Here is a 27,010-nt window from a genome sequence, read left to right as displayed (position 1 = left end):
GTGAGATGCAGCCAGTCTGGTCTGAAGTGCACGTGGCAGACTGCCTTGTGCTGAACATGCCTTGTAGAACAATTCAACACGCCCTTGTACACACCCTAAGGTGCTTGGATTTTCTTTAACATTGAGTACAGCTACTTGGTTTAAGCCTCTCAACACAATTTCAATCCATGTAACAGAAGCATCCTGCACATAACTAGCACTCCTTATTCCAATTACTTTGAGCAAACACTGCTGCTTTTTGGCCTTCCAAAAGAAAGATGTGTTTTGAGGTTGTGGGACAGGGCAAATTCATCATCTGCTTCCATGAGAGCTGGTAATATTTTATGTGAGTCAGGATCATCAAAAATAGAGTTTTATTTACATTTACATTTTCATATTCAAATTCAATACAAATTACGAAATATTTACAACCATTTCATTTGTACTATAGCTAAGAAAATGCATTGCTTTCACCCCCCAGATTCTTAAGTTATTTATTGCAGGCTTTAAGACAAAGTCGTACTAAACATTAGAAACTAGTCAGAGATGCAGAGGTAAAAAAATAAAGTGCATTTATAAGATGTCCTTAGTTACCTTTGCTGGACAAGGCCAAGTCACTTACTATTGAGGCACCCAGTGCTCCTCCTTGACCCCATCTCAACTCCACACAGAGGACAGACAGCTTCTCCAACCCTCTGTTACACTCTCAGGACATTGGATCTCCCTGCAGCTTGTGCACTTGAGCAAGACAATGTACAGCAACAGTCCAGCATTTTTCAGAGGCTGGATCATTTTCTGAACAAAACACAGCAGATCCTTTTGTAAGAATCTGTCTTTTCATCTTCAGCTGAGTCTTTCCTGAAGTTATCCCAGACTCCCACAAAGCCAGGACTCTGGCATATTGCTGGTGCTAGAAATGGTTTTAAGTCCCCAGATCACTTGAGGATCTTTCAGACTAACAGGCTAACGTGAACAAGGTTTGAAAAGTTCCTGCAGTTGTTCCCTTTACAGAAAGTCAGATTTGGCCTGTCAGCTTGCAGCTCTCTTTTCTTCCCCTTTAGGAATGTGGGGTTGGCAGGCTGGAGTTGAGAGGTAGAGAATCAGTTGGTTACTAGAGAACCAAAGACACTGTGGACAAAATCCAGTTTGACAAGCATTAGTTTGCACTTTCTCCTATCAAACATTAAAGACCATGTTGCTTTAAACAAAACTGTGTCTCATAAGTAAGTATTAGAACAGATCAAAATAAATTTGTTTACAATGAAAATCCACTTGAATGAAAACAATAAACAACAAAAAGACCCAACTCAAAACGATTCCCAGTGGAGACAACTATGATGTAAAAAATCTTCTCATTTAAACAACTCAAATACGGTACAGAAGCTTTGCTGAAGATGGAACTTTTGTTTTAGTGAAGATCTGCTGGTTTTCTTTATATTTAAGACAGCTTTATCTGGAGAGTGTTAAAACTCCTGCAGGAAATACAGTTTTAAGAAAGGCAAACCATACAATTATGATTTGGACAAGTCTATTTATCTAAACATTGCCAATGCAGCATTTTCTGCAACAGTCTTGCAACTTTTGGTTTATATGGAATGGCAGTAAGCAGTTCCTTGCAGAAGGCTTGCACCATGTGGCTGGGCATGTTCTCAGAGCGTGACTTCACAAACAATCCTGCCTTCACAAACTTGTGTTTCATCTCCCTCAAAACCTGGGTTGTCACCGTGTGAAAAGACAGTCACAGTGGAGGGCTGGGATTCTTCACTTACAGGATGTGTGCTGTCATCTGTCCAGAAGAAAGCCAAGTGAAGACAAGTTAAAAAGTGTCACAGCCAAGCATTAGCACCTTAAAGCAAACCACACGCACTTGATTTGCGCAAGCTCACTGCACTTTTCCTGCAGAGATGGAAATCCAAGGCCATGCTCCCACTACCTCTCTCCTCCTGCCCCTTGGTCGTTTGGGAGCCCACTCTTGTCACTGCCTGTCCTTTCTGGAGACACCTACTCAGCTCAGTAGTGCTAAGCAAGCTGAAGTTGTGTGCTTAAGCCACAGAAGGCCCTACATGGCTACAAAATCCAACCTGGAGGATATTACCAAGTCTTGAATCTTTAGGCTGCTGAAGGCAGGCATCAAGAGCAACTCCTAGAGACCAGGCTCAGGATGAATTAGGGCGGGGGCCATGCTGATTTGGACAGGAAGGCCTTCTCCCTACAGACTAACCTTGTCTGGCTGATGTCCCTGTGTGCCCTTCCCACTCCAAGTGAGAATACATGAGAATGACCCACGTAACTAACCCAGCACACCTTGAGTTGCTTAGGGGGATGCAATTTCAACTTCTGATGTTTAGCTCATAGGAAGTGTCCTCTTCTCTACTGGGGTGCTTCAACAGAGCACTCCTGAACACACATCACTTGCTGCAGCAACGAGTCCCACAGGAGGCAGCAAATCCCAGATTTTCCTGTCAGCTAGTCTTCCCATGAGAAATAGAGCATCCCCTTCCTAAGGCCATGCCACAATTCAGGGGTAGTTACTTTCATTTGTTTACCTGCAACCTTTCCATTTTTAAAGCCAACAGCAACACTGAGTATGTGTTGGCAAAGCTGACCACTAAAAAGACGTTTTCAATTGGTTTGCTCGTTCAAAAAAATAAGGTATTTGGAAAATCTGATAGTCTTTCCAAATTAACACTCTCTAAAAGTGTTCAAGGATGACTCAGCCTTAGCAAATCTGAAATTCAATTGAAGTATCTTCCTCCTCTCTCTTGCACCATCTGAGCTAGAGCAGGACTGACTCCCCAAAAGTTTTCTGTAAGTACCTACTTAAAGCAGATGATCTGGTAGCAAAGCAACACTCACTCATCCAAATGAAATCTCCAAAGAGACAAAGGGGTAGGGGACATATTTGGAAAAATCTCTGCTCTTGAAGTAGTAAGCCTCTGACTTTGAACTACTCTTTCATACACTTCGGCTTTTAATTCACACTAAGGCTTTGTTTCATTTTAAAACAAAGACCAAGTGTCAGAGCTAAAGGCTAAAACAAAAGGGAAGATTAAGATAACCCTGAAAAACAAAAGTATTCAAGCCCTGTGAGATGCTATGAAGGCAACTCCCCCTAATTCACAGCCTATGCAGCCAAGTGCAACGTGATCTAGCAAGGCAGATGAAACAGTAGACGTACTTTCTGATGGTGCATGTGCCTCCTGAGCAGATTCATCTGGTCCCTGTACAGAATCATATCCAGATGATGCTGTTTCACTAAGATTGTCCTCTTCATTAACTATAGTAACAGTGGATAGAGGTCTCTGGCCACTGGATCCTGGGGCTTGCACAGGCTCAGACCGTGGTTCTACATCCATCTTTGTGAACAAAAGAGAAAAGGGTTAAATTGCAACTTGGCAGGAGACTGCATCGTTCCAGGAGAACAGTGCCCACAAGGACTGAGTCCAGAGCACTTTTATGCAGAGGAAAAAACATGAAATGGAATAAAAGCTCTGCTGTTAACCTCCAGCATCAGAGGTGAAAACCAGTTACTGCCTAATTGAGTGGGAAGTTCAGACACAGCTTCTGCATTGTTTGCCCAGTACCAGGAAAAGAGAATCTTCCTTCCACTCAGTGGAGATCTGCCTCCCCCAGGCAAACTGGCTTACATTTTTGCTGGTCCAGGCAGCATCAGGCACTAGCAACAGCATCTTCCTCTGGCACTTGCAACAATAAGCAATTACAGAACACATCAGAAATTCCTGATGTATCCCAGGAAATCACGCAGTTCCAGAAATGTCATACATGCTAACACATTCACTTTTCACGGACTCCAAGTACTGAGCAGCTGAAGAGAAGCTGGTTTCAGGGACAGTATGAGTTGTTAAAGTCTGCCTGAAGATATGAGAAACACCCTTAGCTGGAAGCACAACAGTTAAGACCGAATCTTCCGTCAGGCATGAGTCAGCTTTGGCTGACATTCTGCCCAAGCCTTTAGGTGATACCAACTCACACCAGGTCAGCTGCAGGCTTCCCTAAAAGGGACACAGCAATTACTCCTGTAGCATCTGGGCACAGACATGGCAACACCTGTGTTTATCACCTGCACTCTAGAGGCAGCATGAAATAACTCAAGATGTGGCCACGACAGCAGTGTAACACTGCAATTGGCAGCTGCTGCAGCAGCTTGGAAAAAACACAGAGACCACTGCTTCTTGTAGCAGGATCCATCTTTATTACACACACTTCAGTATTTATATGTTTCTGCCATGGGAAAGTTTTAAGGAAGTTTTGGGAACGTGCAGAGGGAAAGACAAAACAGCTACACCACCAAACACGTGGCAGGGCAGACTTTTCTGCCCCTTATCAGCCATTCACGAAAACATGCCATCTCCCCGTGTTCTGGGAGATAAAGGAAAAACATTCACACCTGGTGCTTATAGCTGTGGTCATTTCCCGGGTATGCATCTTCCAGAGAGAACAAAAGACCTCTATCAAAGTTAACATACACAAGTAACAAGCTGCTCTCTACACCGGACTCTCGTTAAGGGCAGGATGGCCTCTGTGGCTGCCACGACCACAGGCTGCTGGCTTACCTCAACACCCAACACTTTGAGGATGTCACATTTGCACAGAGGACACGTCCCGTGTTCCAGAAGCCAGGGGTCAATACAGGTCTTGTGGAAGACATGGCTGGTGGAAGAATGTAGCCAACAGGTTAGTTTTCATACCAGGAAGATTGCTCATGTGCCAGCTATGAAGGACCCTTTTGTAACCCCAAGAATTTATTCCTTCTAGAACAGATGACCTTGTTTTGCCACAAGTTTCAGCTGAAAGTTATGGACAGTTGATCTTTCAACCTGTAGCTGGTTTGTGCTTATTAGTATCCCAATACAACTTGCTAGAATTCAGCATTACCCTTTTTGCTAAACCAGTCTAAAGCTGTTTTTCCAAAACTGTGTACAATACACTTCTAGCCAATAATTTAGATGATACAGCTATTGACATCTCAGCCTCAGCTTTAAGGTTAACTTCTGTCGTGCAGATGCAGATGACTAAATAGCACTTGTTTTTGTTATAACTACATAGGCAAATCATCTCACAGACTTATGTCCTCAAGATAAACTGTACTCCCACCCATTTACTGTGTCTGTACAATCACTGTGTATCCCAAGTGGGTATTTGGCAGGCTTTACACTCAAGAAAGTAAATATAGCTCAGCCATCACAGATGCAAATGGATGCTTCTATTAAGACACTCAATTCCACAATGGGTTTAAATTAGGCCACAGATTTAGGAGAATGACTTGAAATCCTCTAATCTGCCTGTTCCCTCAGCCTGAATAGAAACAGCAAGGCAAACAAGCAGTGCTCAGTATTAATCAACTCTATTATGAAGTAAGTGTGGAGATCACCACATCCAGTGCTCAGCAGCCCTACACTCCAGAAGGATCCAAGGATTCTCCAATTCAGCTCACATAATCGGCACTTCCTTCCAGCTGCATCAACACCATGTTTAGAATAAAACCTGAGACTTCCTTGACACCTCACTATTTTAAGTCCTTGAACTTAACACTGGACTTGCGAACCTCTCCAACTATAAATGCATTCAGTTTGACTCTCTGGACAAGAATGCCGTCGGCAAATACCCACACCCTAGGGACTCAGATACCACCAATGTGACTCATAGGAGCACTCCTTTGCGTGGTTCTTTCCTAGATACAGTTAAATGCTTTCAACAAGTACGCTCGAAGTGTTGAGGTCAACCACCAGCATGTTCTTGCAGTAAATATCAGTTTATAACTCATGTGAGGGAGAATTTTATATGGTTGATACTGGCAGATATCACCACTTGTGAAGATTATCAAGTCCATGCAGTCATTTTAAACTAGTGTGCCTCTGAGAGCTACATTTGGGCTGCAGAGGAATGTAACATCACAAATGTACATAAAAGCAGTCTCAGAGCAAATGCAGGAAATTCGTGTATGAAGAACACATTCAAAAGATGTTACTCCACTCTTACCCAAATAAGTCATGCTTTGTTTGCAGGTTCATACCAAGATTAGCAGGGCTTATAGGGAAATAATGAGAAGTCAGGTCTCCTATCAAGGAAAAGTTGTCTGGAGCCTGTCTAAAAGTTCCTGTACTCATGGGACTTTGTCCATTACTAAGCAAAACTACCCATGAGCATAAACATAACAAGACAACTGAATAGTCATTAACACACATGCCTGAAAGGTTATTCAGTTTTGGTTTTTTCTAAAGTTTTAAGCATTAGATCAAGAAAGCTGGTTGATAACACTTTAGCAGACCAACTTTGTGTTATCAAAACAGCTTAGAGGTTCTACTGTTTGGGAGCAGAGAAAGCCTTTGCAAAACTGTAACCTGGTGCACAGGTAACTTCAGCTGAGATTTGACAGTGTTTGACAGCACTGCTCAGCACACAACAGCAGCTACCCATTTTTCTATTCTTCAGAACTTCATTATCCTACATCAAAATGGTTCCAAGTGCTTTTTGTAACCCTCCCTAAGGGTTATGACACCTCTTCCTATGCACAGTTTGGGCAGTTCACCTGGCAGCCCTCTGATTTTAGAAGCTTGGCCAGAGCATTCCCAGTCAGCAGGCACAGAGGGAAATCCCACAGAACAAGTTTCCTTAAGCCTTGAGGCTGCTTCATTGCTCACCTTAGGAGCAATCACATTAAAGCCTTAGTGCTTCACTACTGAGCTTCCACAGCAGCACAGGAATGAGATACAACAAGAGAGAATTCTAGAAAAATAAACTGCTATAGCTCTATTTTGGTCTCTATCTCAGAGGATGCATACAAGAATAGAAATGCTTTATTTTAAACTACAAAAGCCAGCATGATTTAACAAATTTAGCAGAAACACAACCCTCTTAGTAAGTGGTAATGTAAGGGACAAGAAATGGGCAACATTTTGCCAATTATCTGCAAGTTAGTGGTAACACTCTTATACACCAGCAAAGGAAGAAATATTTTAAAAGCCCTGGCATCCCCTTGAGGGACACTGTGGTCTGCCAACTTGTGTGTGTCAATGCACTCACAGGGGAAGTGATGAACACAAGCCATTGGGGCATACTACAAATGTGTATTCACACATTTTCTGTTGTTCAAAATATTGTTTTGATAGATATTCAAGAATTCTCACTGTACAACAACTTGATGAAAGTTTGTTAACAAACATGGCAGAGTTTTGGATAAAGGGGCAGTTTGGAAGACAACTTACTTGCAAGTCAGAACACGCATTACGTCATTCGCCTTGTACTGCTCAAAGCACACAACACAGGAATCTCCATCTGGACCAGTTTCCTAAAACAGTGAAATGAATTTACAGCTTTAACACACTTTGAAAGCTTCCTCTGAACTCCAGTCATATTTATTGCAGACAAATGGGTCTAGCTAGAGTCATCCATGATGCTCCTGAATATAATCTTATATAAACACACTTAGTGGATTAGTCACAGTCAAGCTGACACTTCAAAAGAAGCACTGAAAGTTTAAACCCATGGTTTAGAATTCCAGCTGAAACCATCATTGGATTACTGAAGGCACTACTGTAGAGGTTTAGAAACTGCTACCTCCAGTTTTAGTTACAGAAAGAAGAGCCAGGGAAGCTGATTAGATACTAGTTTATGTTTAAGCATCCATGTCAGCAAATTAGGACCTCTCACATCAGCAAGACTACGAGCAAGCAGCTAACAAAATAAACTGATTTATAAGAATGTAAGTCTTGCAGCCTGGAAAAGGACCTGGTCTGAAAGAGGAACTGTCTCTGCCACCAAGAGTTACAGCCTCAGAGAGACTTCTCCGTCCTCCTCCAGCACGAGGGAGCTTGCTGGGTTCTGTGCAAAGGCTGTGCTGTAAAGCAGGAGAGATCACAGGGTCAGTCCTACCTTGTCCCCTTCCTTCAGGGTGCGTAGCAGCATCTGTTCAATGGCCTTCTTAGCCCTGGCCCTCAGCCGCCGCTGTGACACAAAGCAGTTCTGGTTAGACACAGCCACTTTTCTATTCACTTACTAATACTTACCCAGGGGCCTGCTGCAAGCAGGTAACAGTTCTAAAACTGATGTTATCAAAACAAGCCAAGTAAGCATGACCTGCTATTTGGAGACAACAGTTTTGGGACATACTGATATGGTTACTGACTGGGTGACACACCAAGAAGGCTTAGGTCTGCTTTGGTTGTAACCTAACCTTTTCACAAAGCACAGGAAATCCAAGGGGTTTTGAAAAAGTTTTTTTTTTAAAGGTGCAAGATAATACCTTGATCAGATTAGACCCAGCCAAAACAAAGAGAAGCCTTCAAACTGACTTGGTACAGAAGACTGAACATTGAGTTCAACAATCAACTGTTTTATGTTTTACTCACTTTAGGACACCTTCCTGCCACAAACTCACATTCTGATGAAAGGTGAGAGAGATTCTTTTTACCAGTCAGCCCACTTAGCACCAACACACCCTGAACTACTCCTCTGCTTCCACTGCTTTACAGCTTGCCTGGCAACTGTTGCTGTCCAGCTGTCAGTGCAGTGCCTGGAATTAGCCCAGGAGCCAACCTCTGTTTAAAGGTCACACGTTGGTGCCGTTCCACCGACTCAGAATACGACTGTCCTCTCCCTCCCCGGTGCACCTCAGGCAGCTCTGGCAGTGCCATCCCCAACACAACACTTACCGCAGGGACAGAGCGGACTCAAGTTTTGCAGCTAACCAAAAAGCCTCTTTCCAATTCAACTGCTCTGTGCAGGAGCCCTGCACTGTTGGCTTTCCAGCATTCCATCTCCTTCGGCATTTTAGCTCATTTACATGAAACTTTTCCAAGTGCAGCGCTGGTGGCACAAGTACAGAAGGGCAGGTGGGAGGAGGGCTGTTGCTGAGACCTAACAATCTTGCAAGGACTGGCCATTCAAATCTGCATAAGATTCCTTGTGCTGAAGCAGTTAATATCAAACAAGTTGATTTACACATCCCCCTGGGACTCTGTCAAGTAGTCTTGGTACAAAATGAACTATTTTTGTATCAGTGTTGTTTTTGTGCCCTAAGAGTACCCATGTGCATGCTTTAAGAGTTTAACAGCTGACAGCTACCAACAGCTATCAAGGAAGAGACACATACAGTCCAAAGGTGAAGGATGCAGATGTGCAGATTTGTTTAGAAACAAGAACTACTGAGGTTTTCTTGGAAGTTTGTGAAGTTCTGCTGAAGACATCAATATATGTTTCTGTATGCTGCTTATGGTTAACTTTGAAATTATGTTGCCCTTGTCAAGGTTTGAGACTGAAGCCACAGAGCAGCAGCCACACACTGCCGTTTACTGAGGTCCCCGAAAGTCTGAGCAGCAAACCGGGTAACATCAACAGAGCAGGAATGCAGCAATGTAAGTACTTCTCATACATGGCCAGAATTGTCACCACTACTTGTTATTAACTGAAAACTAAACTTTCTAGGAATGTACTCCCTCATATCTCATCTACACATCTAATGTCATGCCAAGCATATTAGACAGGACCCAACTGGCTGCACTGTTAATAATTTACTGAAACAATATTTTAAGTTTTGCATGGGTACCAGTTTAATTGCTTCTCATTAAATGCATCAATGCCAAAGTCACCTTTAACATTGATTTTGGCAAGTACAGCAGAAAATCCCTCCAGGGGATGGAGAAAGGTTGCAGAAGCAGCTTTTTGTTGAATAGTCTACCAGGATACTCAAGCTTGGAATGTCAAAGCATTTTGTGAAGCCAAGTTTTTCAAGCAAATGTGAAACGTGAATTATGTTAGAAGTATAAAAGCCCCAACCCAGAAAAAGCTAGAAGAAATAGCTAAGTTGAGGAAATAGAGTCAAGATATTACAAAACAGGTCAGGTTCCAGCTCCTATCCAGGCTCTGGCATGCTGAAGTAGTGAGGTACCTAATTGGGAAAATCAGGTTTGCAGTCGCTTAGTCCTCAGTCTCCCTTGTTCAAAGATGCCAATTTTACCTCCAGCCGTTTCTGCATAAGGGTGCCTTTCTGGGACCCTGTGAGCACGGTCATGGCAGCGCAGACCAGACAGCTCTGAGGAGGGTTGGGAACTCCTGCTTTTCTCCTGTAAGCTAAGGAAGTTCTTCCCCACAGGTAGCTACTGCCATGAAAGCAGTTTGAATTGGTAAAAGTTGAGCAATTTGTCTCCTCCAAAGCCATTAATTAGGTCATTTCTCAGCTGCAACATTTAATCTTTATGAAATCAAAGGAAGCAAAGACTTGAGCTGAAATTAGAAACCAGGCCACAGATAACATCATGGGTCATTTTGCACTATTAAGAAAGGTTACTATTTTGAGAACTGAATTTTTCAGTACTCCACTGACTAGACAGGTAGAAAGCCACCTACCACGCTTGCCTCAATTTTCCACCTTCTTGCTCACTGACCTCCCAAAGCAGGAAGAGACTGCAGAAGTGGAGACTTGAATTTCAAGTCCAGAAGAAAAGATGCATTCAAGAAGGAACTAGGAGGTTGCACAGTGTAGCTTGCTCATGAGGAAAGAACTACTCTGGTTTAACTGTTAGGTTAGGATAGATGTGCTACTAAACTTCTCTTTTTGCTTGGACCAGAAGCTGACATGACTGGCTCTTCTCAACAGTCACTCAAGTCCAGGCAATCTGGGTTTTCAAAGGGCTGAACGATGACAGGAGAGGCACCAGGACGTACCACACAAGCCAGGAAGTTGTTTAACTAATATTCAGTACTTCATGGAGCCAAAGCACTTAAAACTCTCAAACTTTGGATCTACACTGAAAATCCAATCAGCAGCTAACAGGTCACATGGTAGCATTACCTTTTAGTAGTTCACCTGAACTAACAAGCATTTTCTTGTTATTCTTTACTCACCTAATCACTGTGAGGTCAGTCTGAGATGCCAGGGTACAATAAGAACCGAAAACAATTCTAGATTGTCTTTGAGTTTCACTTTAACAGAACAGTACATTTTTACACCCTGACAGCAGAGAAGCTTTCTTCTATTCTTATACTCTGTAAAGCACTTATTTGGGCTCCTTGATTTCAGTTCTGCTGAAATCACGTGGAACTAGCACATCATTTATCAATGTTATTTTTCAATCTAAGTTCCTTGTGCACATGGAACCCAAGACTGCTAGCCAAGCAGACTGGATTTTCCCAGTACCAGCTATCACTGACGCATTAATAACCTCTGTAGTTTCTTGAAAGCCTGATAGCTCACAACTGCACTGTTAAGTACCTTCAAAGGAGGAAACATTTCAATTTGATTTAATGAACAGTGCATAGGGCACCCAGGTTCTCCTGTCCAGATTTATTTAGCATTATTAAACAGAGCTGTGAGACTAAGGTAGACGGCAGGGAATGAAAGAGAATTCATCAGCAGGAGACTGACTGTGCATCTCTTTCCACAAATATCAGCAAGCAGACAGCATCAGGTTACACAGACAACTCCCCATTTCATCCAGGAGTGGCAATGCTGCATCTCACAGGCAGATGACAACTTCCAATACTTCCAACCCTAATTGAGTCTGTCACTGTAATTCTCAGAAAGCTTTCAGTCAGAAAGCAGCTTTCAACAAGCAGCAGGCTCCCAACCTGCAGCTAAAGTCGTGCCCCATTTTGCAGACACACTTCCAGTCTTGTCTCCTGTTACAACAAGCACATAGGCAGTGCTAAGTGGGAAGGATGAAAGCAGTTAGCTAAAAGCAGTTCAGCTCTCTCACAGTCCCCACGACATCAGCATTACGGCTGCACTGCAGTTCAGGAAGTATTTCTATGAGCTGAGTACAACCAGCTTTTCTCCACAGAATTTACTTTTGGCTGTTCTTAGGAAAGTTTTAAGCTGTGCAAAGATGTATCTCTCAGCATTTTAAAGATCAAACAAACAAATTCAATCATTTTCATACTTAACCAAAGAATACAAACCTTGAGATCCACACCGCGGGGGGATGGGAGTATAAAACAGCAATGACACAAACTCACCTGCTCCCTGGACTGGGCCCTTGCCATAATGAGTCTCCGAGCAGAGTAAGACACATAGCAGCCCAAGGTTGCTGCTGCCACGACGAAAAATGACACGGAGATGAAGAGGATGGTGAAGATATTCATGGAAACACTGCGCTTTTTGCCCACTTCGATGACCATGGTGACTTTCATGCCACTCTGAATCCGGTGCAGGATTTCCATGCCTTTCAGGTTGCCAATCATAATTGCAACGATCTTTTCAGCACCTGCAAAGGAGAAGGGGAATCCATGCTCAGTTCCCAGGTGTTGTATCAGAGTCATTGTCTTAAATATCCTGCTTCAAGTGCTAAAGAAATGGCTGTGGGAACTTTCTAAATAGTATTTGTAGATTCAATATGAACTGATGGAACAATGTCATGCAAAACAAGTGTCATCACTATATGTTTGTCCAGCTTAAAGTATGTCCCATTACCTATGAGCTGCATAAGTGAACCATGCTTAGAAGTCATTGGTCTCCATAGCACTCCTCACTCCTATAGAGGACACAGCCTGTCCTATTTTAGACACAACACTTTGGCAATTTACACTTTAACATGCCTTTGAACTACAGGAAGTTAAAAATAAATCCTCTACAGAGTAAGGTCACTGGGGATTGTGATATCTGTATAGGGATTGCTTCCTGTAATGGATCCAACTCCCCCCCCCGCTCCACTGCTACTTCTTAACACCTCTTTTCTAAATTTGACAGTACTTTTGAGTATTTCCCCAGACACTGAGCAATCAAATACATAGATCACCCTTTGCTTCCGTATTTTCAGCAGCAATTGAGAAATGATTGAGGGAGATTTCATTGTGAATTTCAAGTGAGTTTTTGTGAGCTTCTACTGCAAATTCAGAAGGAAGCAAATATGGAGGAAGGCGTGCTCCACTTTTAAACAGCTAGGGGCAAGATGGCAAAGGCCATCCTGATTTTAACAACAGGTTTTATTGGCTCAGCTGAACACCACAACAAGTCAAAGCAATCAAGGGGTTTATGGTAGGAAGAAATTTCAAGCAACTCCAGTCACCAAGCACAGACCAGAGCAAACCAGTTTCCTTTCAGTGACATGCAAGGGCTTGAGGACACTTGATACTGTTTGCAGAAACATTAGAAAGACCCAATATAACAGATAGGCTCTTAAGAGAGGAAGAAAAAGGGAGAAAGGGTGATGAGGAAATTATCACTGCTCTCTCTCTAAACTAAATACAAGAAAAGGAGATTTGAGACCAGCTGATCAGGAGTCTCACTGCATTAAACCATCACCTGCACAACATTCATAAAAGACATTGCATGGGGGAAGAATAAAGACTGTTACGAAGTGCTATTTTTAGCTAAACCCCCAGCCAAACACTCTTTAATGGGAAGACCAATTGTTTTTCCCTCTGCTGAGTTATTCAAGTTACTTCCCTCTGCTGAAAGTTACTCAGCTTTCAGCTACCAAAACCCCCTAGAATTGGTGTTAAACCACAAAGGCTGTCATTGGAGAAAGTGTATATTAGTTTTCCAGCTTGTTCCCATAATGCTTGTGATCCAACACAGCAAGCAACTCTCCTCAGTGGGACCAAACTCATCTTTTATTCAGAAAGCTCCTTGTAAAGACAAGGACATCACACAGAGAAAAAAAAAGTCTCCGAGACTGCAACTACTCTTTAGGATGAACTAGGGCTTATACATCAGTTATAAAATGAGCAGGTGGTATACATCAGTTATAATATGAGCAGGTGGTAGCAGCAAGCAAAGAATTAAGCATCAAGTCAGAAGCTGAGACTTGCTTTCATAAGCATGGAAGAACAGGCTGCAACAATGAGAAAATAAAAAGCCTGTCAAAAAAAAGGCAAAAAAAGTTTTTCCTACCCTATTCCCCTATATTTCTGCACATCTCACAGAAGATCTATCTTGTGGTTACGCACAACACAAGACACAGCACAGGGATTCCTATTACTGAAATGTCACCATCAGCCTGCAAAACCATTCAAGCTACTAAGCCATCCATTGTGAACAAGTTTTACCCTTAAAAAAAAAGTCCTCCATTTAAGTTTCAGACTGCATAGTTCACAAGGATGTCATCAGATGACAGCTTTAATTCTCACTGACACTTCTCAACCCCAGAGATTTCTGCTGCAATTTCAGCTCTGCTGAAATTAGATGAACACACACGAGTGGCCAGCTGGTGGCTTTTGACACTGGCACTACAAGAGCAGAAGCGAGTGGCCATTTCCATCAGCACGTGTTTGCGACAACTTCTGTGCTTCCATAACAAAAGCAAGAGGATCACCCCCACCCAACACTTCCTGAGCTGTTCACTTGGGTCCCATCAGGACAGGTACTGAAACATGTTATCATGGCCTTGAAACCACCAACCTACACAGAGGCTTCTGACAGGGCTTGGCCATCATACAGAAAACCAGGGACATCTGCAGAGGTATCTCAATTACAGCAGCTGCTCTCAGCTGTCAGCCTTTTCCCCACCCAGACTCCAGCAAAGCAAGAGGAAAGTCAGTTAGTTGTGCATGGCAAAAACCTCACAGAAACCCACATTCTTTGCCCAGGTGTCAGCTTTTGTGGTTCAGGTAAAGCTTCTGAAACAGTTTATAAGGGACACTAGAAGGTGAAGTTAATCTGCTGCCTGTTTAGTTGATAATGGGCTCATTGCTAAACAGAAGCAAGACCTGTTCAGTTAAACATTTCCCAGCCTCTTTCCTTTGCCATTTCCTGTAAACTGGAGAGGGAAAGTTATTCAACTCTTTAGGAAAACACAGCCTGCCTCTTTGGGCACCCCCCATATTGTAAGGCAGCAGATGGCCAAAATCTGAAGGAAATGGGTTGGCACAGATGAAGCACAAGAACCCCAGTGGTTTGTTGGGGCAGGGAGGAGCTGGAGCACAGCACATTGGGCCCACAAGGAGAGTGAGTGCATGACTGGGATCTAAGTTTTACCTTCCTGGATCAGTTTGACTTAGATGTAAAGTTGCATCTATTTATAGCAGTATCAATGCCTATATGAAATTCTGCCCTGCAAAGACTTCACTTGTTCTGCCATTACACTTCGGCTCCTAAACACAAAGTTACAGGTTTGATAATTCAGTAGAGAAATGAGATGTGCAAGGGGGGCACAGAGCTGGGAGAATTACCTTTTGCATAGTACACACCTGTCTTTTCACAATCATTTAAGGTGATTATTCTAATCCAGTGCTACATTTTTGTGTGCTACAGACGAATCTATCCCAACAAGTTGTAGAGCCTGGAGAACACTCGCCCCATGATATTTAGAATGCAATGATACCAATGTGTGCCTTAACAATGCTCACTTTTAGCAATAAAATCACAATCTATTAATGCATTAAAGCACATCAAGGCAAGGATCAGATCTCGAGGCCAAACAAATCCACTGACCAATGCCAACTCAGGAACTCCAAGTCAGTTCCTCTACCCTCACTCAAAAGTAATTTCTCAGCTCGTTTAGGCATTGCAATCATTTTGCATTGTTTAAACCAAACAAATTCAGCTTCAATTAAGTCATGAAAGACCCCTTCATTTTGGCTTAAAGGCCTCAGTGTAAATTCCATACATTTTTCTTTTCTTGGACAGGGAGAGCCAAACCTCTCTAATGTCTCTATCACCGTTTACCAAGAACGGGATGTAAAACTGATGGACCCTTTTCCTCTTTGGGAACAGACCGAGCTACAACACAGTTCAGTGAAAATATGTGAGGAAGGCAATAATTTTGAGGGCATTTTTAAGAAAGAAGGTATAAAACATGCTAAGTAGGCAAGTTATTTCAGAACAAGGAAAAAGCTAGCGTGCCACACACAGCCTCCAGCATTTTGGATTTTATCGTTTTTTTCACCCCTGCTTTCTCAAAGTCTGAAGTTTTGCCTCATCTTTAATCAGACTGAAGTTAAGTGCCCACAGTTTTACCAGTATTCCTTCACTCTGTCCAGAGAGCACCTTGTGCAACCAGAGCCTCTGCTATGGCACAGCCACACTGCTTCTCCCCAGGACCAGCACAGCTCACCCCAGCGTGCCCAGCGTTCCACTTGGGAATACCCCACCCCATCCTTTCTCCTGGTGGGATCACCAATATATTTCAACAACCCCAGCTGACCACCACATAAGCCACCCACTCAGAAAAAGAGGAATGGAAGAAATTGATTTTGAATGTTTCATATATTAAACAAAAAAAAAAAAAAAAAAAAAAAAAAAAGGAAAATGCAGACTTTGGAGTTTGACTTATCAAAGAATGGACAGTTTCTCCCTAACCACAGCAGAAACACTATCTGAAGGCTCTTTCAGGAGACAAAATACAACTCAAACCTTGGTGCCTGGATCATTGCTTTTATCTACAAGATATGGTGCTTGCAGCACAGATCAGTACTAGCTGTGCTTTAAGCCTTAGTCAGAGGAGCTAGAGGTTTTTCCCTGGCACCCTTCCAACCCCCCCATCAGCAAAAAAGGCATTAGGAGATCAAGCTATCTACTGTTCTTTAACATGAAAGACACTGTCAGTGTCAGTTGACACTCCAACCATTTCCTACCAGTTTAGCACACCTGGCTCTTCAGGCATGTAAGAGGAGTATCTGATAGCCTATCTTTCATGTTTAAAAAAAACCCTATATAATGTCTTGAACATTGCTTGTCTCACTATACTGGAATAGTAAGAAATGAGATTTCTGGTGGTTATCAAACAGGATGGTACAAGCTTACTGTTATCTGTTACAGTAGGAGGAAAAATAAACTAGCAGTGTACACAGACGGAGGTGGTATTACCAACCTTATGTAATTCACCTCAGATGACAGGCCAGCACTGCACATAAAAGCCATCAAGCCTCAGCACCACACCACTCTAGGAACATGAGGGCTGTCCCTGGCCTCAGACAATATGAAACCAGACCCTGCCAGCCAGCTCTGCTCTCATCGGTGGTACAGTGTGGATTAAAAAAAAAAAAAAAAGTGCCGATTGCACTCATCCACACACACAAGGCAAAATCTCATCAGGAATGTGCCCATCCCCACAATCATCTGCCATCTCAGACACTGTCAAAAGAAACGCCTTTATTGCCCTGTGATAAGCTCTTCACTTTGCAAGAGGGGGGAGGGTGACTGAACTCATAGTTCAGAAGCAATATAAGCCTGGATAAGCTGATGTCAGTAGGCTTGTTCCTTCTCCTTCCCCTGCTTTGCACGTTGTCCACCCCAAACATTACCTGGCACCAAGATAAGAGAGTAATTCACATCCAGGTTATTTTGCAGTTATTTAAAGCTACAGCCCCTTATGATCTAAACTGTTTGTCTGAAATACCTTTTTCCTCACACTATCACCTAAGCTTCATTAAATCTACTTCCAGCTTGCTTTACTTGACAGATGGCACTATGTCTGATCTCTTCCTCCTAAACACATAAGCCTTTCAGCATACAGGGGCAAACAGTCACACAAAACCATGGAACGGCTGAGGTGGGAAGTACCTCTGGGGTCCATCTAGTTCAAACCCCCCTGCTAAAGCAGGTTCACCCAGAGCAGGTTGCACAGGATCACATCCAGACAGGTTTTGAATATCTCCAATGAGGGAGACTCCACAACCTCTCTGGGCAGTCTGTTCCAATGTTCAGTCACCCTCACACTACAGTTTTTCCTCCTATTCAGATGGAACTTTCTATTTCAGTTCGTGCCCACTGTCCCTTGTGCTGCTCTAGACGCCACTGAAAAGAGTCTGGCCCCATCCCCCTGACACCCACCCTTAACACATTTGTGTGCCCTGATGAGGTCCCCTCTCATTCTTCTCACCTCCAGCCTAAATAGGCCCAGCTTCCTCAACCATTCATTGTACAGCAGATGGCTCCAATCCCTCATCATCTTCACAGGCCTTCTCCGGACTCACAGCAGGTGCTCCATGTCTGTCTTGAACCAAGGAGCACAGAACTCCAGGTGAGGCCTCACCAGGGAAAAGTAGAGGGGCAGGATCACCTCCCTGACTTCTTCCTAATGCACCCCAGGATCCCACTGGCCTTCTTACCCACAAGAACACACGCTGGTCGTGGACAGCTTGTGTCCACCAGGATTCCCCAGGGTTTTCTCCACAGAGCTGCTTTCCATTAGATCAGCCCCAGACTGTACTGATGGCCAGGGTTATTCCTCCCCAGGTGCAGGACCCTTGCTGAACTTCATTAGGTTTCTCTCTGCCCAGCTCTCCAACCTTTCCAGGCCTCCCTGAATGGCACCACAGCCTTCAGGAATATCCACTCCTCCCCAGTCTGTATTATCAGCTCAGGACACACACTATCCCTTCATAGACATCAGGGATGAATAAGGTGAACAAGACAGCAAGACACACGGAGAAGGAAGATTTCCACACTAAGAAGTGTGGGGAAACTTTTTTACCAAACAGGCTAGGTGTATAAAGGGGCACATCAAGACCAAATGTCATTTTACATGATACGAGTTTCCATCAGTCCCCAGGAAATACTAGAGGTGGAAACCAACCTCCAATCTGTTCAGTTTAAGTAATGTTATTATTTGTCAAGTGAACCCAACAGTTACTAACCCTTTTTTTCTCCCCCTCCTCACCTTCTGAGCCTTAAAGTCTCATGTAAATGCTCCCATCCTCCTAAATCTTAGAATATTTATAACAAGAAATCATCCTCTAAAACAGCAGCCAGGACAGTAACACTTTTCAAGGGCACAGAAATGAATGAGATCTGTAGGACAGCTCTCTTCACACGCTGTTTGGTCAGTGGCACCTGCAAGACTAAAGCACCGCCTTTCAATCTAGCAAACAGCCTCTAAAACCCCCTGGAGAAACAGCAAGCAACATTCCTAATGAAAATTCTTTGGTGAGTTTACTCAGCAGTTTTGATTTAGTAAATACATTGCTCACCCTCTTTGAATGAGACTGAGCTCACCACTAATATCCCTTGCTCTCCACATGCTGGTGGCAGCTAAGTGCTCACAAGTGAGTTTGAGAAAGCTAATGATAAAATGATGTAAGTGGGCACAGTGTCAGCCAGAAAGCATCTGTCTGTGGAAAGATGACAGGTCACACTGGACACAGTGGGGAACTGTGCTGAGCTGACTGCTGTGTGCTCACCAGCACATCCAAGGCCGGAGGCAAACAAGCACTGTCATTGTTTTAGGGACGACGTCTCTCACAATGAAGCCTCTGCTACCACAGCTGTCACTTAGGATTTTAATGCATCCTTTCACATTTCAGCAGCCCAGTAAACCCAAAGAGCAAGGGCACTTCACAGACCTATTCCAGGCTATCTAAGGGACAATATATATAAGGGCCTACCCTACAGTTTTCCATGTCATAGAGGTACCTAAATTATATCAAAGAGCAAGGGCAGGGATCAGAAGCTGTCAATAGCACCAGTTAGTCTAATCCAGCTTCTCAGTGTCCCTCCTGCTTGCTCACAGACTGTGGTGCTGGGGGCAGCCCCAAGTCACTGTCACACTCTACCATCCTCTGAGGAGATCAAGGTCACTCATGTGCCACAGTTGCTTATCTGAATGTCACTACAGCTGTGACATTAATTTACTCTAAACCAGGCAGCCAGGAGAACCAAACTGAGGTTTGAGCACATCGAAAAGCTATTCTCAGATGCAAAGAGCTACAAACTCCAGACACTACAGACTCCAAATACCACCCAGGCACAGTAGATGCATGCAAGGTCCATCTCAAAAAGGAACTGTAGGAAAGGCTAAATAATCTGCAGAGGCTTATCTGGCCATGGCCAAGGAACATGGGAGAGGAATTGTCATTAATTAGATCCTGCATCCTCATTCCTCTCCTCAGATGCCCTCAGCACAAGTCTTCCCTCATTGCAAAGGGACGTACACCATCTGTTTACACAAGGCTTACAAAGTCTTAGCACAGCCCATCTTGGGATTACAATTCTGACTCAATCTTTAACAGTTTTACAGCTCACATCAGCATTTTAATACCTTGGAAAAGTTTTAGCTTGTTTCTGAAGATCATACCTCACAAAAAGCAGTGGAGCACAACTAGACACTTCTGCCATACACTGTTTTCTCTAAGCATATGGAGGTAAGGCTTCACCTCAGTGAAATTCCTGCAGAACAAGTTTAAGTAGCAGTGCTACATATTTATTTAACCTTTCCTTCCCCTTTCACCCACTGATTCAAGTTTACACTTGAACCAGATCTTGTTAGCCTGAGACATGCTGTTACTGCTTGAGCCAGAATCATTTAGCTGTGTTCCCCCAGAATAAGCCCTCTGCAGATCAGGTGATGTGCTTCTTAAGTCTAGAGTTACACCACAGGAGAGAAACTAAAGAAAATGATCACAGTTGCTTTCTGACCTACAAAGAATCCTTCTTCACTAGCTGCAAGGAAATACTGAACACCAAAGAATGCTTCCCACCGGCACCACCATGCCCTCAAGCCAAAGCCACCTAACAGCCTAGTTCTGCCTTAAGGCAAGGTCCACCTTTAAAAAAAAAAACAACTCTTGCCCTGCACTTTTTCCCCACATGCTGCTGGTTTTCTCCAATCAAATGTCTTTTTCAGAAGGTCAATAGAGATTACAGAGAGGTGCAATTATGAGCACACAGAATTGTACTTTGAAACCCTGCTCAGCCTGACACAGAGCAGTACCATCTTAAAATGTGCACAGTTAAAATTCAAGTTTGCTAACTGATACAGGTTTGTGCTTATAAATCACAAAGCAAATTTTACTTTGGACTCCATTAAATTCTTGACATTCTACATGTTAAAGATGATTAGGCAGGATTTGATCATATCTGATTTGGCTATCCACTGCATGCTGTTGTTTTAATTGCCAGAGTGAGTTGCTTTTTGTTGTTTAGGGGTTTTTTTTAAGTTGGCACACCAAAAGGTTACATAGAGCACTGATGCAATAAAGAATTCATCAGACTAAACATGATTATAAGAAAAAAAGTCTCTGGAAGCACGATGACTAGGACAAACACTGCTGCAAATACAGGCCCATTTAAATCTCTAAACAAGAAAGTTGCTTCAAAAGCCAAGTCTGAACACCCAGAAAAAGGCACACTGCATTTTTAGACAAGCTTCTGCTAATAACTTTGTGTTTTGTTGCTACCAAAGTTCTTCAAAGAAAAGTGTGTTATGCCATACATTTCATCAGAGCCCACCCACAGAAATCTTCCTTCTCTGCCAGGCAGATGACAGCTCCACACCCCACACTTGAGAGGAAAGTCCTCAGTACTGCTACTTAATTCCCCCTCACCCCAGCAAAGCCATTTCCTGCTACTTCCTACTGCCTCAGCTTGGAGGAAGTGTTTGGTTTCACTTGATGGCATTTGATGGCCCCAGTCAGAGCAGAAATGAAGCCACATAGGAAACCCAGATTGCAAAGTCACTGTTAGCACAGCTACAGCCGTTACAGCCATGGCAGGAGTTGTGGTTGCACAAAGGCCATTCTTTAATGAGCAGGGCCACCTTCCCCATCGGCTCCAGGTTAGAGCACCCAGTGCCACCAATGAGGCCAGGAGAGGGGAGCCATCCCAAAGCACAGCTCAGCAAAGGGCATTATGACCAGCTCTTACCTCCTAAGTTTGAGGGGTAGTGCTGTAGGCTGAGCTCATCAGCATTACACAGGGAATATCCTGCACCTGGCAAACCGAATGAGGCTGGCGACTTGTAAATTGCTCCATCTTGGCTATGCCACGTCCAAAGCCTGCAACATTTGTTGAGTTTGACCAGAGAGCGCTGGCCCCCAGCAGGGGCAGGAGGCAGGGGCACCCCAAGCACAGCGTGTCACCAAAGCCCCATAAGCAGAAGGAAAAGCATCGCTGTGGGAAGAGCCAAGAACAGGGACTCGCAGACAGACGTGATGATAGAAAAAGAACTCAAGTCCAGAGAAGAAGAAAAGGGAGGATGGAACAGGAAAGAAAGTGAGGGACTAAAACAAGGACAAGCAATAAAAGCAACAGCAGCAACAAGCTTAGCCCAGTAATTGTGCTACGACATGGCAAGGAGGAGTCAGGCAGATAAAATAAGTGGTTTGACAGAAGCTGTCTTCTCCAAGGAGTCCCTGTCCTATTTGTCTGCAGTTCAGCTGGGAAGTTTCAACATGCCCTCGAGTATCCATCCCATCATGCAGGATAATCAGGACAGCTAGAGCCACTCTGACATAAATGCCTCAGCAGAAAGCTTAAGGACAGCATAGGAAAGGAGGGACCTCCTCTTGGAGCAAACCCCGCCGAGAGCACATGGCTCATTTCGAGAGGCAGCTCCCAGCAAGGTTAAGACGCTGTAAGTCTCCCAGCAGCCAGGATGGAGGAGGGGCAGGAGCACATGGCCCTTCCCCTCAAGAACAGGTTCAGCAGTGACCTACCCAGGCCAGCAGTGCCAAGGGAGCTCCTCCAAGAGCTGCAGGATGAGGCAGGCACCCAGTGAACAGGGCTCAGGGGCAGGGATGCTCGGTCAGTTCAGCAGGAGGAACTCACCCAGCAATAGCCAGATCTCAATAGCATTTGTCAGCTGATGATTTGATTACATAAGAAAGCCTTGCCTCAGAAAGGCCAGAGCCTATCCAGACTGTATGTTTTGAATTCTTAAAGCAGAGTACCAACAGTCTTACAGCTCATTAAGATTACACACAACAAACCTCCAGAGACAGCTACTGTTTCCTTGTCTCACCAGAACACTTGCCTCCACTGCTAACAGAAATCGTCTCCACCCCTTCTAAGAAGGTTGCTGCAGGGATATAATTATTTTTTGAACCACTCAGACCCTTTAAGATGCACTACTCATTTCTATTGTTCAGTTTATCCCCAGAAGATGGAACTTCCCAAAGCAGTGCCACTTCACAGAATTCCAACACACATGGTACTGGAGGGTGTGCGTCCATCCAAAAGCTGGACAGAGCCACCAAAGCCTCTCACCCTGTGATACACAGGGCACCTGCTTGGACCATCACCGGAAGGCACTTACTCAGCTTTCAGCCTTGGTCTGTTTCTCAGGCACCATTAGCCTAAAATACAGCCAAAACTCATTTTTCATTTGAAAGATGGGCAGATCAGGAAAAACCTTCTAGCAAATAGGAGACTTTCTATAGTAAGAGAAGAGGAATTCTGTCATCAGCCTATGCAACCGGAAAACAACCTTTAAAGGCCTTCAGCTACTTGCATGAGAAGTGGCATTTTGCTGCTGAAAAGTTACCTACAGAGGAGTCTCGTACTTCACTTATTTCTGCGCTGGTTAGTGTGCAGGGCATAGGGAGAAACAGTGTCTGACCGTGGAAACCCAGCCCACTTTACGGCCCAAATCAACTCCCCAGTCTTAACAGGCACTGAAAACCTCAGCATCCATCACCTCTGGCGACTACAGGCTCAGGCCAAAAACCTGAGCCCCGCACACCTGCAGCCAGGGCCCGGCCCAGCCCAGCTAGAGCGCTCAGCTGGCGCCCGCTCGTCCTCAGCCGCAGCAGCAGCCGCAGATTTCGGACACGGTTACTCATTAGTCAGAGAAAAAACAACATCAGCAGCGCCCGAAACAGCACCGGCCAGTCCGGGCAGAAACTCCCGTGGTGCAAGAAAGGCAGCGACATTCCCGGCTGTTACCGAGGAGCCGCGCCGGGGATGTGCGGCGGGGGCTGCGCCCGGGCCGTGCCATGTTCCCGCACCCGCCGACAGAAGGGAGGGAGGGAGGGAGGGAAGAGGCCGCTCCCAGCGCGGGGACCCCCCTCCTTCGAAGCCCCCCCGTTCCCCGGCGCTCACCGCGGTGGGACATGGGCAGCACTGCGTTACCGGTGCCGCGGTAGTTGTAGATGACGGCGGCGGCGGCGCCGCGCTCGGCGGCGAGGTGGATCTTGTCGGCGAAGGAGCAGCCGCCGCCGCGCTGGATGAGAGCGAGCCAGCCCGGGGAGCCGCCGGCCGGGGGGGCCCCGCTGAAGTTGGTGAGCGCGCTGCAGGCATTGAAGGCGTCGGGGCTGTCGGGCAGCACCAGCAGCCCCTCGGCCGACTGCAGCGGCGAGTGCAGCCCATACAGGCCGCTCTCGCCCGCCTCCCAGCCGCTCCGGTTGCGGTCTGCGCTGTTCTCCCATGACACGTTCAGCCAGGCGGTCCACGCCGCCGCCGCCGCCCCGCGGGGACCGGGCGGCGGGACGGCGCAAAGCAACGCGGCCAGCGCCAGCAGCGCGGCCCCCGACGGCATCCCAGCACGGCCCGGCCCCGCCGCCCCGCCGCCTAAAGCCGCCGCCGCGGCTGCCGGGGGAGGAGCGGGGCCGCCCCCGCCGCGGCACGCCCCCAGCTCCGCGCGGCACCGCGCACCATCGCTCCGCACGGCACGGCCCGGCACGGCACGGCACGGCACGGCACGGCACGGCACGGCACGGCACGGCACGGCACAGCCCGGCACGGCGTACCACCGCACCGCACCGCGCACCACTGCACAGCACCGCCCGGCGCCGCGGGAACCCCGCCGGGAGTGGACCCCCGCCGCTGCCCGGGGAGTGGGGATCCCGGGCGCTGCGGCCTCGCCGGTGCTGGGCGGGGTGCGCAGCCGGGCGTCCCCGTCGCTGTATTCTCTCCGGGCGCACAACCCACGTTTCTCCCGGGTGGATTTCACCCGCCCGGGCCCCCTCTCAGAAGTGATGGCTCCTCCTGACATCACGTCTCGGGGTGATGGGTGATCCCCCGCGTGCCACCCAGGAGTGGTGGCTCACCTCCTCCATCACGTCCCAGCACAGCGGCCTCTTCCCCCAGCCCGCCCCAGTGCCCACAATGGACAGAGCACGGGGCGTGGCGTGGGCAGCGGGACCTCTGGAAGATGCCGATCTCCTTGACACTCCACAGCAGCCCGGAGACACAGTGGCACCAGCGCAAGGTGCCCAGCCGTGAGCCAGCCTGCTTCCAATGACTGAATTCATGTTTGCTGAATACTCAGCAGCACAGTCAGTCCTGACTGAAGTTGGCTTACGAAATACTGGGTTAGTACTGTTCCCTCACTGGACTGGCCATTGCTGCCTCCATCATTTGACAGATGCTTCAAACCTGCCACTTCAACCAGCAACCCCTTTTTCTACTTATCTGTTAGCTGTGTTGGCGTCATTAATTATTATTTGATCTATGGAACTCACAATAAAAAGTCCTGTTTCTCCAGGGCCCTGCAGTTACTTTTGGGGCAGCCAGTTTGCATGCACCAGTCCCTTGCTCCAGCACTTACACACTTTTGCCAAGTTGTCCTGCATCAGGCAGTGCGATCAAAATGCTGGCAGAGTCACTGCAACCACGAGTGTGACATGCTGTAGAGGAATTTGAGGCAGGGAATTTGAGGCAACAAAGGAAAATAACAGGAGAAAGAACATTTTGAGTTCCTCTTCTCCACAGAGCCACTCTTTTGATGGAGAGGCCTTGCCTCCTATCAACTGCTCTGCAGGAATTGCCCTGAGTCCCAGGAGCCGTTCAAACACATCCCAAACAGCCACATGTCACTATACGCAGGCTGGAGCTCTGGGTGAGAGCCCGCCATTGAGAGGGAAGATTCCTGAGTAGTGATTACATGGCCCAGGATCAGCTGCTGCCTATACGAGCACCAAAAAAGCGAGTGTAAACACAGAGTTCAACCCTTTCTCATAGGAGTCACCACTGCTCAGTTTTTACCTCAGGCTTTGGGCTGATTCTGAACCTGTGTGACTGATAACCAATTAACTCACCATCCGTCTGCAGTGCCCATTTCCCTTTCCTTTCCCTGTGCTAGGAGCAGCACACTGAGCATTACACAGCCAAACCTAGCTCAGGTTTGAATGCCTCCCTGGGGACAGGGGCTTTGGAACCAGCCCACTCCCCCTGCCAGCCACAGGCACTTCAAAACCAACCCCTCCACCAGCATCCACCCCACCAGCACAGCAGCTCCAGGTTTTGGCAGCTTAGTAGCACAGGGAGATTGGTCTGGTTTTGCTACTTCAGTAGCAGTGTGCAGAGCAGCTAATGAAGAGCAGATGAAGCAATTTGCTCAAGATCAATATTGCTAAACACACAAAGCTTACTAAGTGAACACTTTTGTCCTAACTTAAACAAACCTTTCATTTTCCCATTCCACATCTAAGTAGACAACTTATTTCAGCAGTAATAGCTCAGCTATAATAACAAGTAAATCCATAAGCAATCAGAGAAATGTGGTTTTGTTTTGAAACCTGTTCCATGTAGGGGCAGGGAAGAACTTAACACCCCTCTGAAAATACAACCAAGCTTTATGCAATCAACAGCAGCCAATCTGCTCAGACTCAAATGCTTCCAAAGCTTTAGGGATGTTTAGCTCTAGCATTTTCACTGAGACAAAACTGAACCAAAGTCAAAGGTTGGAACATTCTCAGAATACTAAAATTCCTATAGTTCTGGGGATTTTGAGCATAAGGCTTAGCCACAGTCTCTTATACATGCACACATTACAGTACACCATATGATTAAAAAGCACAAACCCAGGCTGGGTGAAGAATGGATTGAGAGCAGCCCTGAGAAGGACTTGGGGTGTTGATTGATGAGAAGCTCAACCAACCTTGTTTGGTGTGGCAGGGAAGCCAGTTACTGAAGGGGTCAGCAGTCCCTGTACATTCTGGGCTGGTCAGTGGCTCCTCTGGGCAAGCAAGGAGTGGGTCAAGTGGCTGGGAATCCCCAGCAGAGCTGATATGTTTTGAAACTCAGAAGATAACTGTACCTCATTGAAGCCACATATCTTACAGTGAGAACTTCCTGGCTGCCAGACTTAGAAAAATTCAGGAAAATAAAAAGGCAAGATCTAGCTTACAAACTGCAAAGCACATACAGCAGACACCTGTACGTTCATTTGTGTCATCTAACCATGAAAAATACACTGGTGCCTTCAAAACAAATACTAAAAGTTGCTCCGCACCACTGTCTAAAATACTTTCCAAGTTATACAGATAAAAAAGAGGACTCACTTCAGACACTCAGCCCTTTCCCTGCACTGCACCAAGCGCAGAACGGAACTCCATGGTCTTACTGACTAAGCACTGAAGTCAAGACTCAAAATGCGTAACACCTTCTTTTTCTAATTGAATCTCTTGATCACAACAA

At 45.6% G+C, this 27,010-nt stretch overlaps 1 protein-coding gene across 1 annotated transcript; it reads right to left on the bottom strand.

Moving 5' to 3' along the window:
• Window positions 1–336: 336 nt before the first annotated feature.
• On the bottom strand, window positions 337–24,167 carry RNF128 (ring finger protein 128). The gene is made up of 7 exons (XM_048319133.1): window positions 23,693–24,167; window positions 11,953–12,200; window positions 7,873–7,944; window positions 7,206–7,288; window positions 4,554–4,650; window positions 3,158–3,335; window positions 337–1,765 (listed from the first exon to the last, which is right to left on the bottom strand). Exons 1-7 carry the CDS (start codon window positions 24,126–24,128, stop codon window positions 1,629–1,631), a joined length of 1,251 nt encoding a protein of 416 aa, XP_048175090.1. The 5' UTR covers window positions 24,129–24,167; the 3' UTR covers window positions 337–1,628.
• Window positions 24,168–27,010: the final 2,843 nt, after the last annotated feature.

This window comes from Corvus hawaiiensis, chromosome 14 (assembly GCF_020740725.1).
Source record: "Corvus hawaiiensis isolate bCorHaw1 chromosome 14, bCorHaw1.pri.cur, whole genome shotgun sequence".
Taxonomy (NCBI): domain Eukaryota; kingdom Metazoa; phylum Chordata; class Aves; order Passeriformes; family Corvidae; genus Corvus; species Corvus hawaiiensis.
The sequence above is the reverse complement of the archived record's forward strand: the minus strand, read 5'-3'. Positions and strand labels throughout refer to the sequence as shown.

Bases quoted from the DNA above. Each gene is read 5' to 3' on its own strand.
- RNF128 (XM_048319133.1), bottom strand. From the start codon at position 24,128: ATGCCGTCGGGGGCCGCGCTGCTGGCGCTGGCCGCGTTGCTTTGCGCC. The intron at 12,201-23,692 runs GTGAGCGCCGGG...TCTCCTTTGCAG, and splicing joins GCTGCCCATGTCCCACCGCG to GTGCTGAAAAGATCGTTGCA. The intron at 7,945-11,952 runs GTGAGTTTGTGT...TTTGTGTCACAG, and splicing joins GGGCCCAGTCCAGGGAGCAG to CGGCGGCTGAGGGCCAGGGC.